At 33.8% G+C, this 16,361-nt stretch overlaps 1 protein-coding gene across 1 annotated transcript; it reads left to right on the forward strand.

Moving 5' to 3' along the window:
• The first annotated feature begins 6,020 nt into the window (after window positions 1-6,020).
• LOC149531207 (bidirectional sugar transporter SWEET2b-like) lies at window positions 6,021-10,089 on the forward strand. The gene is made up of 6 exons (XM_089810058.1): window positions 6,021-6,224; window positions 7,432-7,468; window positions 7,636-7,852; window positions 8,528-8,686; window positions 9,151-9,270; window positions 9,386-10,089. Exons 1-6 carry the CDS (start codon window positions 6,182-6,184, stop codon window positions 9,500-9,502), a joined length of 693 nt encoding a protein of 230 aa, XP_089666184.1. The 5' UTR covers window positions 6,021-6,181; the 3' UTR covers window positions 9,503-10,089.
• Window positions 10,090-16,361: the final 6,272 nt, after the last annotated feature.

The raw sequence follows: 16,361 nt of genomic DNA on the forward strand, positions 1-16,361 counted from the left end.
CAATAATAATCTGTGACTAGCCAATTTGCATACCTTTAGCACAAATAGCTTGCACTAGGAAGAAATGGTGCGTGATGAGATTGAGAATCTCCTCTTTTCCCTTTAGTTTTAGTAGAGTGAAGGTATCTATGATCTCCCTCTTCAAATTAGTGTCAAATTGGGTCTTGGGGATTTTTCTCTTCTTCGAGGGAGGAGTTTGAAACCATGTCCTATGCATTTCTTCCCTTTTGAGGGTCTTCTTTTGATTAAAAATTGATGTGGAAGAGCCGAAGTTAATACCACAATACTCCTCTTTTGTGGGGATGTCGAACGTAGACTACATTAGTGCCTTGTTGATGAGGATGGATTGATTAGGAAATAAAATATGCTTTATTTTTGGGTCGTATCTCTTGATACATTCCCTCATAAGCTTTGTTGCATGTACTACCATTGGAAAACCATCTACCTCAACCAATCCACTCTCCTTAAGCTTTTGAGTGATCGAGTGAATAGGATGAGAATTAAGTCTCCTATGGAGATCACCCAAATCATAGAATTTAAATGATGTATTTGTTAACTCTTTCAACTCACTTTACAGACCTATTAACTTATCATAACCTGTAGCTTTGATTGCCATTTTTTATGAATGCATAGGATGCAATTCTTGATAAATAGCAATTTTTAAAAAATACTTGGGGAAACCAATTTCAAGCAATTTTGATGAAATAGGTATATGAATCTGAATGTTGGTGCTACAAAAATGAAATTAAGCTTAGCCAATGATTATAACAGTAGGATTTGCATTTAATTCCATAATCAACAACTATTTAAACTTTCTATTTTCTTGCACACAAAAACTCATAACCTTGGAAAGCTTATTACTTTACATAAAGTAAAGTCACATTACTAAAAATTACTTATTGAAAGAGGTACTTTAGTTCCATGGGAAGTACGTTGTTTCACTTTAGAATCTAGAGTGCAAATATATTTGATAACTTAACAAATGCAGGGAAGATAGAGAAACTTAGCTTTTTCGTAAGGTCACTTTCCTTTGATTCGGAATCGCAATGCAAGGAGTGATCCTTTGTTATCTTGCACACTTCATTCTTTCACTTTCCATCCTAAGCATTTTAACACTTTCTTTCCTTTATATCGGGGTCACATCTTCAAAACTATTTTTTCTAGAAGTATCTTTTAAGCATTTCCAAAGAATATTCACACTTTAAAGTCACCTATGTTTCTATTTCCAAAGCCTTTGGAGAAGTGACTTTTTAATTACTTGGGGACAAAAAACCCCTCTCTATGTAACATTTCCCAAAATGAAGTAAGGCTAACATTACTTTACCCTTTATCTCAATCTGATGGCTTCAAAGCTAGGTTTCAAATATTCCTCATTGATTAAGAGCTCAAAATGGTTCTTTTGACATCATGCTCTTATTGCTTGTATGTAAAGACATGGATTTGACATAAATCATTGTATCTTTGAAAGCATAACAAAACACCTTCTCTTCCATTAGTGCATAGTGAAAAACTTGTAGACCTGCTTTTCCTCGTGAAAGTAGATTTTACCTTTGCAACATGAATGGGCTTCTTCCTAGCTTGGATCTATGGCTTCATGGGCCTTTCTATCATGGCATAATAATGTACACAACTTTTTAATCATTTCTATGGATTCATTCTTTGGATATACACTTGATTAAGTTCGCCAAAGGGGAAAACTCACTCGATTGCTTGAAATCCATAGGAAAAAGAATGTTGGGGCAAGATAACAGATGGTGAAACACAAAAACATACTTCTCAATAGGAAGATGCAAAAACACATCCCAACCATACCCAGATCACCTAGACCCCGTGTACATCAGAAAAAAAGAAAATTTGCATAGAAGAATTAGGTAAAGGTAATGCAAAGGAGACCTGAAAAACAAAGAAAGTGAGGTACCCGGGAAAGATGAGAAGTAAGTAACCTAAACGATACTTAGACATCACACTTGAACACAAAGTCATTTAAATACCAATCACTTGAGCAATACAAGGCTAGAACTAAAATTTGAAAACACACAAAAAATTAATTATTTTCTTACCACCATCAAATAGTCACTCTATACATCCACGTCAAAGGCTCGCAGATGATCAAGAGTAACAAGGCCCTACAACAATTCAATCAATATAATCAATTGATCATACTTATAAATACCATTTAAAATTCTAATACTAACTATTATAAATAACAACTAAAACTCTAAAAACTCTTCCATACCTTGGTCAATGGCTCTAAACTAACCATCATGGCAGCAACTTCATGATCGATGGACTGGCCAAGATGAGGAGTCTCTGACATCAACAATTACAAATCATATAATACAATTTATATGTTTGTTTATAGAATATAACATAATCAAATGAATTAAATCAACATGAAACAAATGTACCTCTATGAAGCTTATATCATGCCTGAGCTCAGAGTCCCTTGTGAATGTCGATGGTCTAGTAGAGAACTAATGCACATGGATAATCTTTTTTGTCAATCCTTCATATGATTACTTAATAAATATATGTGTTAATTTAAATGATTAAATAAATACATACCTGTCGCTCATTGACAAGATGTAAAATGGGGCTAGGGAATCTATACTAGGGCCATCAACACTCTTGCCCTAAATTTTGAACAATGTCAAGACATGCTAATTTATTAGTCATTCATTGTACACATGACATGTGATCAAATTAGTTTATTATAATTGTAATTTACTTGTATGTCAATGCCAAATGTCTCACTCAGGAAGTAATCAATGACTAGCCCATCATCCATAGTGTCTCTAACATGACAGAAAAATGTGCATAAGGATCCACATGACATGCACATGTGGCCACAATGCAAAGAAGACTCCTCCTCAACTAATGAATTAGCATAATGAATGAGGGTCTATGTCAAAGCATTGATAGTCCCTAGAGTACAAGTCTCTGCATGTTCCTTCACAACTGAAGGAATAATGACATGCTCACCCTATGACTTGACAATAAGCACCCTAACTACATAGGGTCATGATGTGCCCCCAACCTCTCAAATGATGACCCCCTATCTCTACCTTGAGAATCTAACATGTCAAAATAATTGGGGATCTCCCTGAGGACAAATTCACAATACAATTTCTTTAAGAAATATATTGAAACCTCGTGATTGGTATAGGGAGGGGCATCAAAAACCATCCACCATCTATCCCAAAAGTTATTTCTAATATCATCATGTATGCACCAGTGGATGGGGAACCTTTTAGTTGTGGTTTTAACGATGTTTTGTTCTCCTGGCTTTTTAAACGATGCACATATGTTATCTTTCGTTATGTCCTTATTTTTTACATCTTTATAGGATAATTTGTTTGCATAATATCTTCTTTCTTCTTCTTTCTTAATATGCCAAATATCCAACTGACCACTAATAGAAGCTACATGGCTCATATTGGACTCAAGGGAGGATGCCAATTGTGCTCTCATAGGATTAGTTTTTGCACAAGCTTTTAACCTACCAGTGATTTCTTCTAATTCATTTTCCCCTCTTTCTATTTCATTCATTATATTGACTTGGGTGTCGCAAGGAGGTCTTTCAATCGGTGGAGGTTCTTGCTCTTCCTCACGAGGGTTTTCATTTTGATCTTGTGGAGGGTTTTCATTTTGATTTTGTCGATCAGGCTGGGGATTTGGTGGTTGATTATTCACATTTCCTGGTAAGAAGCCAATTGCATTTTAAATAAATAAACAAATTTGAAGCAAAACTTAAAAAAATACAAAATAATGCTAAAACATACAAAACAATGCAAAAACAAGCTTAGAAAACATACTTGATGATCCCAATCTTGATCTCCGGTGACAAGAAGGCATTTTGAGGAGGAGAGTGAGCAAATATTTCACCTTTTATAAAACACATGTGTTGTAGGGGGTAGAGAAGGCAACCAACAAAAGAAAACAAAAAAAAAGAGATGGGTCACGGGTTGTAGCCCATAAATATGTGTTGTAAAAAGCACACTATTGAAAATTTGGAAAAATAAAAGTGTCATCTTTTTGGCACCACAACTTGTGCATTCGCCCAAAATAAAAATCTTAAGTCAATCAAAAAAAAAAAAAATGGAGATATAAAGGAAATATAAATATTTTAAAATAAAGTAAATTAAATTTTAATCATTTTTATCATAGATATCTCTTGATATTTATTTAGATAAATATATTTAAGATATTTATACTAATATTTTTATTGTAGAAGTCAATTGTGAAGACCAAACATATATCATGGTATGGGAAGACAAATTTTTAAATAAATGAGTGCACATAGTGGCTTGTATGTTATAGTGTATTGTAATAAACATAATTTAATAAACAGTTACCCATCATTAAATAGTTATCCAATTAAAAAATAAAGACAATTCAATAAATATTGTTATATCCTTTAAAGGAAAATCTTATTTTTTATTATCATAAAAATATAATTTAATAAAGATTACCATATACATTCATATAAAATCATATTTTTGTGTCTCAATAAAGATCAAATGAAAGTAGTTGTGATGAATTTAAATTTGTAATAATTACTATTGGCAAATAGTTAATACTTATCTATTATTAAAATTAAAATTAAATTAAACTATATTTCAACATTGATCCACTTACATATCTAACAATAATAGTGGCCACTTTAGTGACCAACAATTTGTTACACATACCAAAACCTTTAATTTTAATTTTAAATAGGCAATAAAATCAACATGGCCCACCAATAAATGTTTGAAGTTTCCTCATTTAAGGTGATCTCTCTATTCTTGATTCTCATATCAACTTGTTGCACATGCCAAAACCTTTTAAATTTTTTTTTTAAATAAGCAATAAAATCAATATGGTCCACCAGTAAATGTTTGATGTTTGAAGTTTTCTCATTAAGATGATCTCTCAATTCTTGATTCCCATATCAAGGATAGAACACAATATGGGATGTAAAAATGCTATGAAAATAAGAGATTAAAAATAAATTTAAAACTTTAGTTGTAAAGATTTAAACCTTATAGGTGTTGAAAAAAAAAATATATATATTGGCAAATTCATTATTTGGTAACTTGTTAAGCTAATATATAGATAGGTTCATAAAATAGTATATTAAAACGTAAGGTTTTTGCACAAATTGTTTGGTGAAGAAAACAAAATCAAATATATTGTTTCTAATAATTGAACTAAAATTATAAAATATTTGCACATCAGGAAAAAAAGGAGTTCTATAACACAAATTGCTTTTGGCCAATGAAATTTCAAATACATAATTTTTTTTATAAAAGAAAATTAAAAATAGACATTTCAACATTATAAAAACTATTATTATTTATAAAAGCAAAAAAAATAAAGTAATGTAATTAGTGGCAATTAATTAACTAATTGTGCAACTAACTTTGTCTTATTGTGATTAATTGTATTTGAAGTATGAATACAAATTATAATTTTTTTATTAAATTTGTAATAAATTTAATTTAATCTAATTCAAATATTATATAAATAAAAAATTATTGTAAAAAGTGAATTTTTTATTATTATTTATAAATTCTCGAGTATAATTATAAATGAACAAATAGAATAGTATAAAAATCATTATATTCTCGTTGTCTCATTGATACTTGTAAATATAAAAAGAATACCTAATGTAACTACAATTTTACAGGTACTATTTAAACATTTTATAGTGGCATAATTTTATGCAACTATTTAACAAGTACGTCGTAGCTCTTGAATCTTGAGAAAATATTGCATTGTTGCATTATGGAAAACCTCCAAAGCTACAAGGCATCTCTATTTAAGAATGACATGACTCCAAATAGACCAAATTCGTGGCATAAGCTTTAATTGGAGTAACGTGTTGAGTGGCACTGTGGCACTATCTATGGTCCTGCAAACCCCACAGCACACCTACAACGTGCTTTATTTAGAGGTCAACAAGATCTAATTGATGTCTGACTAAGCTTTCTATTTTAGTCCATATGACCTCGTGGACCACATTTCCACCCATTTCCAATCACAATTTCCATTAAAATAGTTCAAGTCAACATTTGTCAGTTTAATCGAGATCGGAATGGCACTGAACGGTACTGTAACAGGCCCAAATAGTTCAATGTTGTATGGTTAAGTCTCGGCTGTTTTGTTTCGAGTAAGGTGGAGAGAGGGAAAACATATCATGGCTTCCGAAGAGACTTGGCATTTTGCAGCCGGAGTTGCAGGTACCCACACAAGAATCTCTGTTAGTTTTATTATTTTAAGTCTGTGTTTTTGGTTAATTATCATTTTCATCAAGACATAAGCAGCACGCATGTTATGGCGGTGGTAGACACTAAATTATAGGTTTTTGAATCATTTATGTTTCGTAGTTGAGAAAATTTTAAAGAGAGAAATCAAAATTTTAGGGCCGATAGCTCTGCTATATTTGCCTGTCACAAGAATTTTGAATGTCTTGTAGGTTTCCCTTCGAGGGTTTTGTAAAGTTATGGCGAAACTTCGTTTATCTCCATTTTGGGAATTTTGGACAGGCACAAATTGTAGTTTACATGATTATGTGGAGTTAAATGCCAGTGTGAAACCCTTGGTTGTCAGAAATGTATCAAATCATTACAAAGCCTTTTCCGCTTTCAAGGACCTCAGTACTTTCTGAAGGATTTCTGTACACCTAGAAATCACTCATGGTATAAGAAAAGAGTAATTAGGAAGCACCTTGTGCGGGTGCAAAAATAACTGCACACCTGAGAGTTAGGGCATCACAAAAATAGCCTAGATTTGCATTTGCATTGATTATATCTTTTGGGGATATGGAGCGAATCCTGGAGATCTTATCATCTACCGTGTAGACTTAAAAATTCTGAGAATTTTCATCATTTTTTTTTGCCTATCTTTTTACATTCTGAGAAAAATTGCACTGTCTGGGGTTTCAGGGAAATTGCGGAGTTCAATTTTGTTGACTAAACCTCTGTTTAAGACTAAATTGTAAATCCCATCCAAGGTTTGGCTATTTCTCTGGTTATTAGAATCATCAATGTTGAGCATAGGTTTCTGATTTAGATATTTGCATATAACCTGCCTTTATGAATTGGGTTATTAAGTGGCAGATGAATTATGTTCAATCCCGTTGTTTACTAATTCATGAACATAACTCCTTTGCATGGTTTGTGTTAAGCATTTCTGCTTATGTTAAATAAACTTTAGTACACTGAATTTCATCCATTGTTCAGATCCTTCTCAAATACTTGGAAATTGCAGACCTTACTTTACTTTTCCTTGGGAAAATGGCATTATAGGAATCTACAGAAAAAATTTTCCTCCAAATTTATGCTCATGAATTTTTCCCTGTTTGAGACAATGCATGTCAATTATTGGTTTGATGGGAAATAAATGCTTCTTGCTTTGTATGAGTCTGATTTTTTCGCCTATGTACAGGCAACTTGTTTGCTCTGGCGCTCTTCTTGTCCCCAGTGTAAGTTTACCCCTTTGTACCCTGCTTCACTTGTTTGAAAGAGAAACCATCATGCTCTAGGAGCATTCTATTCTTCTTTTGATCATTCAGGGCTTGTAGGATCTGGTAGAAAAGCTTTAATTTCTTGCTTTGGTTCCTAACAAAATGTATTTTATCATGGTTTGCAGACATACATTTGTCAGAATAAGGAGAAACAAGTCAACTGAGCAATTTTCGGGTCTTCCATATATCTTTGCTCTCATGAATTGTTTGATTTGTACTTGGTATGGTCTTCCCATCGTATCCTGTAACAATGTTCTAGTAACTACAGTCAACGGAACAGGAGCAATTTTTCAGCTCTTCTACATCTGCATCTATATTGCATATTCTCAGAAGGAAGCACAGGTATACCCAACAATTTATATTTTCGATATGATGCTTTGTTTAACATTTATCTCAATCCATTAGATATTCAACTTGATGCTTCCCTGCCCTTTGTTCCCCTATCCGTGCCTTTGTTATTCTCCTACTTAAATATCATTTCTAGGGTTATGGGGGTATTTTTAGGCGTTTTCTTTTTGGGTTCCCATTTTTGCTCGCCTCCATCGCTAAGAGGAAAAGGATTCTTTATATTATCCATCAGATGAACCATTCCTACAGGGTAGTACGTGAAATATTGCAATAAAAGCAGGCATATAAATATATGCAGTGCATTTGCACACCCACTTGCATAGAGATAATTTTAAAAATTATGTATGTGCAGATAAACTATCAATGGTAGTTGAGTTCTGCTTATATTTATAGTTTGATGATTATCGTACGGCAATTTCGACACCTGATCATCTTATTCTTATCTTTTAAAGATGTTTTAAACTTCAAAATATGAATTATATTAGTAACTCAGAATTTAGAGCAGTCAATGAGAGATCATTATGCCACAAGTTGTGTATGTAATTTTGCTGTTCCAAAAACCCTAAAGGATCTCTTATTAAAAAAATTAAATTCATTTTAGTCATTTTAACATATAAACTCCAGAAGATGGAGCAACTGACTATCCTTTTTGTCTTGTTCAATTGACAGGTTAAAATGGTAGCACTGCTCTTATTGGTTATTGGTATATTTATAGCAATTGCCATGGTTTCATATGAGTTTATGAGACAGCCACTGCGAAGGATTTTTATTGGATGTCTTAGCATAGCATCTCTCATTTCCATGTTTGCATCACCATTATCTATCATTGTACGAACCTCTTGGTATCAGACATTTTTACCTTTAACAGATCATTTTTTTCTCTGTTTGGAATCTTGACTATGTTTTTGTCTGATTATTTGTTTAGAGATCATTTGTGAGAGCCTAGAGAGTTCCTATTCTTTAATTTAAAAAATGACCTTGATATGGCTTTTTATAAGTTGCAATCCTGAAATGTTTGATGAGAAGATTTTTTGTTTAGGTTCACTTCTGGGTGTCTTTAGCTGATGTAAATTTAAAAACACTCTTAATCATTAAGGAAAACAAGTTTCATTATATTTCTGTCAACAAGTTAAACAATCACCACCATTAAATGGTTGAGCACTGAAGAAGCAAAATGGGAAAGGGAGTCCTGGAAAAATTATGGATAGGGTCTGAGGCCTAGTTAAAAATGAACTTACAGTTTTAATTCTCTTGAATGTGTAACAATTCGATCGTTTTCTATCAATGTACAGAAGCTGGTGATTCAGACACACAGTGTGGAGTACATGCCATTTTATCTTTCTCTTTCCACTTTTTTGATGAGCACATCCTTCTTTGCATATGGTATTCTTGGCCATGATCCTTTTGTCTCAGTGAGTAGAACCTTCTTTTCGGTTATATGACAAAGTTTTGCTTTAATTGAAATGCTTGGTGGTTACATTAGTGTTAATCTGTTTTATGAACATCATTTAACTCTGCTTTTTGTAGGCCCCCAATGGAATTGGGAGCTTCTTGGGAATCATACAGCTGGTGCTATATCTCCGTTATAGCAGACTTCGTTGGAGAAGCTGTGACACACAACCATTGCTAAGCTCAAGTGTTTAAGATTTTTCTACAATAAACTACTCTGTATCATAAAGAGATAAAATGTGGACGTTCTTTTATCAACATTTCAGATCACACTCCATTATCCATCATAAGAATTATTCATTTCATCCTTGATTCCAGGTGTAAATATTATTTTTTTGGGAGCATGAAGGTGTTTGGAAGCCTTCTGTCAACCAGGACTGTATGATTGTAGAGATTTGCAGTTGTTTATGGTGTTGCTTAACCTGTACATGTTCATTTAAAATTTTCAGCCTACCAACTTCCCATTCATATACCGATCAACTGCAAAAGCATTTGATATATCAGAAAAACATCTTAGAATTGATTTTAGTTTTTACTTGAAAGACTTTTCTGCCAGTCAAAAATCAGATTTTCAGGTCGAAGACCTAAGCTCGAGAGTGCAATTTTATGTGTATTTTTTATTTCCCCTCAGCTGAACAAATCAGCGATGTTATAACAGAGTTTTCGTTGCCATGGAATCAAATGCCAGGGGAATAAAAAGAAATATGCATATTGAGTCTGTTGATAAAGGTGGAGCTCGTAAGGCATGTAAACATTTTATTAATATTATAATTTGTTGAAAATCCTGGATCAAAGTGCTGATATGTATTTTAAATACCCCTTTTGAAAATAATTATTAATAATTGTAAAAACTAAAAGTAAGATTGTCTTAGTTGGAAGTTAGATTTGATTACGGACTAGGTTCATAATTTGAGTACTTCTTTAGAGTTTGTTACTTTTACTCATATTCCAAGGGAATGGAATAGTGTTGTTGATTGTTTGGCAAAGTGGACTTTTGATCATATGTGTAATTGGAACATTGTTGATAAGACAACTTCCGATGGGCTTGTCCCATCAACTTGATCACTTGGTTGATCTTGACAGGGCTGTATGATGCCCTTTCTCTGTTTGTTCTTGTTTCTGTTTCAGCTTGAATAAATTTTCACCCCTCCTTTATTTCAAAAGTAAGATTGTCAAAGTTGCAATCATAGATGAACAGTGTTTGAAATCAAATTGGGCCTCCCAAAATTGCATCTAGGGTAGTATTGTGAAGGTAAATAATAATGAAATTTTATAAAGAATTTGCATTATCATCTTTAGGTATGTGACAAGGAACTAAAAGGTAATAGATAGGACATATTAAAATCCATGTCAAAAGTTCTTGTTTTTACCTAGGGAAGGTGTAGATCAATGCAAAATAGTCCTTTGGAATTTTTGTTGCAATAGCAATTGGAGAAATCCAAAGGTTCATATATATATATATATATATATATATATATATATATATATATATATATATATATATATCAGCTATCTAAAATGAATACCCACATTGATGATGTGATATCAAACCAAGTTTGTTTTGCATATTTGCAACAACTTTTATTTAACTAATCAATTTGATTGCTTTTGCCATACTAGAAATAAATCTTTAGTCATTTAATTGATAAATCTAACTTTTCTTCCAATGCTACGTGTTGATGTGTGTTTTATGACCCACCAAACAATAAAACAAAACACTGAAATATCTTATCCTCTCTTGAATAAAGTCTCGTGTATGCTAAAATTGCTAGAAGATCCTACGATGACTTCAAGGTTCCTTTAATGCCAGGTCTTGATTGTGGATAAGATTGGGGTTTGATGTGATTTGCTAATGATCACAAGGGGCCTTACGTGTTTATTCAGATTTAGTTCAAGCCATACTAGATGTGGGAGCTATCTTAAGGTTTTGCAATGAATTACTTTTGGAGATTTCACAAAATATGCGAAAAATAAATAGGATAGGTTTTAGGAATTCTATTCTAATCCTAAGGGTAGCGATGACAATAAATAGTACTCTAGTGGACAAATTCCTCAAATTATCGAGCTCCCGTTTGACAAGTTATAGTGCAACTATGCATGAATTGGTGCAATCTTCAAAGGTTATGCCAAAGATTTTCATACCATTGCATATTCCATCATAAAGAACAAAGTATACGAATGATAGAAGTTAAGCATATGCATGAAAGGAGTTCAGGCTAACTTTGCACAACGAGTTAGAATCACTAAAACGTCAAAAGTATGAACCAAAGGAATTCATCAATACACCATCATAATCTTCATTGTAATCACCACATATTAATTAAGCTAAACTTAATCTAATTGAAGGAATTTAAGAGAACAAGCAAGCGCTAAAACACATCAAGTATTCACCAAGCTCCAATGAAAACTTTATTATCTCAGTAGCTCATAGCAACAATCTCATAAAAATTCCTTGCTTACAAATGAGAAATGAGGTCTTTATATAGGTTCTTAATTACAACAAATAGCCTGAATTGTTACAATAACTGATGGCCAAGATCGTGCCACATCAACCCTAATTAGGGTTAGGGAAAAGAAAAGGAATCTACATTAATGCAACTAGGAATCCATTACTATAGTGGGTAATAAATACCCACTGTGCATGCTAGTTTAGGAAGGGAGTGGGGTGTAACAAATGACCACTAAGAACAACCACTATGCATTAAATGCATCTATCCTTGATTCCCCTATTTGAAGGCACGAAATCGATCCAACACTGTTTCCAACTCCTCTGTATTGGTGCTTGGTGCAGATTCTTGAATTCTAGAATTGCAATTACTCTTTTTGCTTTTCCCAAGCTTTCATCCTAATTTGGTAGCAAGTCTTGAGTAGTGTGCATTCTATTCAAGAAGATGGAGAAGTTCTCAAAATCATCTCTTCCATAGGCATTTAGTTGAAAGAATTCCTCTAATTTGACTTTCAGATTATTAGTTGTCATTTCTTCTTCCACCACTCTTTGTGGTAACAAAGATGCAACTGCGTTGGATATTCATTGTTTAATGTTGTCAACAAGCTTCATCCATCTAGTGGATTCTTTGGTGAAGCTCTCAAAAATTTCCTTAGCTATGAAAACTGCACTGTACCATCCAATAAAATCATAGACATCCCCCTTGCTAATAACTTGACCATCGATCAATTCTTGCTTTGAGGTCTCCATCAGATTCTAAATGTTGGCAATCACCTCATCTTGGTAAATATGCTCATCCACCCATGATTCCTCCATGCATTGGATTCTAGAGAGTGCATTTAATGCCCTACTATGTACTTGCACTAATTCTTCTGCATGTTTGAAGGCTTCCTCCTGAATTCCTTTGACCCAAACCTTTAAACCTTGGGCAATCCACTTGATTCTGTCAATGTCACCTACCACTTCAATGGAAACACTTGTTGGAGGGACAAAAGATGGACCTTCTCTTACTAGATGAGGCAAGTCATTGATGTACAGACATAAGGCCCTAATTTCTCTTTTCTATTTTTCATACCCTTCTTCCACTTTCTTTAGCCTATCCTTCAAAGCCTATGCAGAGTCATCAAATTCTTCTAATATTTTCTCTCGGGAGGCTCAACCAAGATTTATTTCCGTAACATGGTATTCATCTGGAGCAATCTGATTTTTGCCTTTGTCGACAATGGGAGTCACAATCTGGAAGATTCTGAATCCTGATTCTCCTCTGATGAATTTAGTATATCTTCTTGCTTTCCCTTGCTCTTCCAATCGGTTTGCTCGATCCAAAATTTCCTATAATTCAATTGCTAGATCAACCTCCTTTTTTTGACTCAATTGAATTCGTTGCCTCAACCATTCTAGAATGGATATACTTTGGTCCCCTGGAGTCACCAATTGCTCCTTTCTTTGGACTGCTCGAATGTCGATCTCCTCTTCACTCCTAGACTATCCACCGTTACTTCAGGAACTGCGGCTTCAACATTTGGGAGATTTATTGCTACCGTAAGAGTTTCTTCCTCTAGTGGACCATCTCCATCATTCATCATTTTTCGCTCCAAGATTATAGTGAAACTTTCCTCTGTAGCAATATCTTGATCTCTCCCTCCTTGCATGGATTTTTCATAGGCATTTATACTTAGTCTATCATGAATTGGCCTATCCAAATTTCCTTTTCACTCAAATCTCTTTATGCTTGTCCCTACCTCCTACCTTTCAAATGTTTCTATCTCTTGAACACTTGGAGTATGACTTAGAGAAGAGGGAGCATTTCCATGTTTTTGCTTCTTATTTTGAGGTTCTTGGGTGACTTCCTCAATCCTAGGATGCTTCTCTTGAGATACCTCTTTCCCTTTCTTGGTTCTTACATCCTCTGATGGAGTTATTCTTTCTTCAACAGTCCCCTCAGATATTTGTTCCAATCTTTCATCCCTAAGTGGTCTGTGACCAAGCAACCTATATGTGAATCCATTAGTTGGTGCAACTAAGTTTTCAAGCTTATGCTCAATCCACCACTTTGTAAAATCCAAGACTGGCTTTGAAAGAGCTTCCAGATTTGTAACCTCTTTCCTTTTCCAATCATATGGTTGAGTTGTCATTTCTGGATTGAATCCCTTCATATAATGTTTGGATCCTCCTCCATTTGATTAGAAACCTTGAATATGTTGCATGTTTTGATAATGTTCAATGACAATCTTGAATGTTTCTTCTTTGTAATCACATTCTCATCTGCTGCATTTGCCCAAAAGTCTTCAAGGTGAACTTTGTGTTGATACTTTGATCTTCCTACTAATGAGATCTTGTTGTAAGGATCAAAATCATTCCTTTTCGAATAAAGCGGAAGACGAAAGAAGAGGAGCTCATCTGATGATCTCTTTATAGCCTTTAGACATGGGCATACCTCAGTTTTTTCTTCTCCTATGGAAATTGGGAACTGTGATCCCAACTTCTTCTTCCCTTTCTGAATCTTGTCATATGTTGTAAGTTGTTGAGCAAGCTCTAACAAGACCATCTTATCCAGTGGGTACCTGGGAAGTTTGTATGGCTCCATGGATAATCCTTGAACTCAGATGTATGAAAAGGTGGGAAACTAAATGAACTAGGCACCATAATCTTTGACCAACTTCATCATGCCCACTGACAATCTCATATGTAGCCTCTTTTGTAGTTTTCTCACTACGCGCATGGCAAATGTATCATTAAACCTCATGTAATCATCCTTTGAATATAAATGCAACTACGAGTAGCATTCATGAACTTTGAGTTGTTGGGTTCCACTTCCAATCGGTCCTTTGCATCGTAGTCCATCATAATTCATTCTCTGTGCTAGCATGTAGATGACATAAGAGCTCATGTAAAATTTCCTTATGTGCTCTAGATTTATCAATTGTTCATTTAGATTGTCACTTATGAGCCCAACCCAATCTATTCGGTTACCTTCCTCCATCACCTACTCAACAAAATACCACATCCAAGATTCAAATCTATAAGAATGAGGCATGCCAAATATGCAACTCAACATCATGATCATGTCACTATATTCCCTCCGCAAGTTGAGCCATACTATTTCCTTAGAAATTTTGGAATGATGCGATCTATTCTTTTTCAACCATCTTTTGTTGATTATTTCTTCACAGAAATGGACTCCAGAGGTGTATATTCTAAGTGCTTGCTCCTGTGTTTTTGTGACAATCCTTGGGTGAGGAATCCCAAACGTTTCAGAAATGGATGCCGAAGAAAAATTTGCCAGAGTATTTCTTTCAAAATCCCTGATGGTTTTGTCCTTAGGACTATAGTGTTTGGTACATTCCACAATTAACTCTGGATGCTAAAAAGGAGGGAAACCAGCCACACCAACAATTCCACTTCTCACAATTCTTGTGGCTAGGTGTGTTGGATGATGGTCATTGTATCCAAGGATTCTCTGGTTAAAATCTTTCAAATCAAGGCTATCGAGGCTTGTATTTCTAATTTCTACCCACTTTGACATAATTTTGGATTCAGAATAGAATCATCTCCTTTCATTCTTTATCAATTGTTTGCGCATTTCTCTTGTTCCCTCGGGTTTTGCTATTCTTCTTTCCTGCAAAATAGAAAATGTCCACACGTAAGACTATGCAGAGAAAGCATAAAAAGCAGATACAACTTGTTCAAAAGACAAAGATTTTGAATGTTTGCCAAAATTTTCATATTCCTCTCGAGATTCACTTTTCAATATTTCCACAAGAAACATGCAATTTTCCACAACTCACTAAAAAAATTCTTTTCTAATAAAATTCAAAATCCTCTATTGCGAATTTCTAGAAAACTCCTCAATGATTTCAGAAAATTTACCAAAAATCTTCTTTCCGAATTCTTTGAATTTCACTCCTATTCTCGATTTTCTCTTCAAATTTATGTGTGAGAAAGATGTGAGGCCTCGCCTCGACCCATTGTAGCATAGTTGATACATTACTATTTTGATACTCATGACTCAATATGTTGGGACATTATTTGATGCACTGAACATTATTATGCTATTTTATGATGTGTGATGTTTTACTTTTAGATATTTGATTTTGTCATTTAATGCTTTATGAACATGTATAATGATGAAGTAAATGAATGCAAAACTAACACTCTGATTATGCAAATTTTTTTAAATGGTCAAATATGAGTAGAATGAGATGAACAATTGATTATTAGAAAAATGGATGTTTTTAATTTACAAGATTTTACTAATACGTAATTTACATATATACATGTCATTTCTTGAGCTACTGATGTGTGCAATGAGTGTGTAGGATAGTTAGCCAGGAAATCTAATGGAAAGACAAAACTGTACCCCTCGCTAAATTGTTTTATTTTTGTATTGTCTTTCCTTGAAGGTTGTTATTGGGTCTTACTATTCTCTTAGCTTTTTTTTGGGTTCTATTAAGTCTTAAAAGCCTAAAAAAATTAAATTTAAGTACCCTAGGGGTAAAGGTATGAGTTGGGAGTACTTTCCACCCCCTTAGGCTCTTTGGTTGACTTTTAGGGTCACTCAAAAACCTTACTTTTGGTTAATTGTGAAAATTGATTTGTCCCTTTCAT

This window comes from Cupressus sempervirens, chromosome 11 (assembly GCF_028749045.1).
Source record: "Cupressus sempervirens isolate cs-2001-9-10 chromosome 11, ASM2874904v1, whole genome shotgun sequence".
Classification (NCBI taxonomy): Eukaryota; Viridiplantae; Streptophyta; class Pinopsida; order Cupressales; family Cupressaceae; genus Cupressus; species Cupressus sempervirens.

Coding starts and splice junctions, on each gene's coding strand:
- LOC149531207 (XM_089810058.1), top strand. CDS start 6,182: ATGGCTTCCGAAGAGACTTGGCATTTTGCAGCCGGAGTTGCAG. Junction 6,225..7,431: donor TTTTGCAGCCGGAGTTGCAG/GTACCCACACAA, acceptor GCCTATGTACAG/GCAACTTGTTTGCTCTGGCG. Junction 7,853..8,527: donor ATTCTCAGAAGGAAGCACAG/GTATACCCAACA, acceptor TTCAATTGACAG/GTTAAAATGGTAGCACTGCT.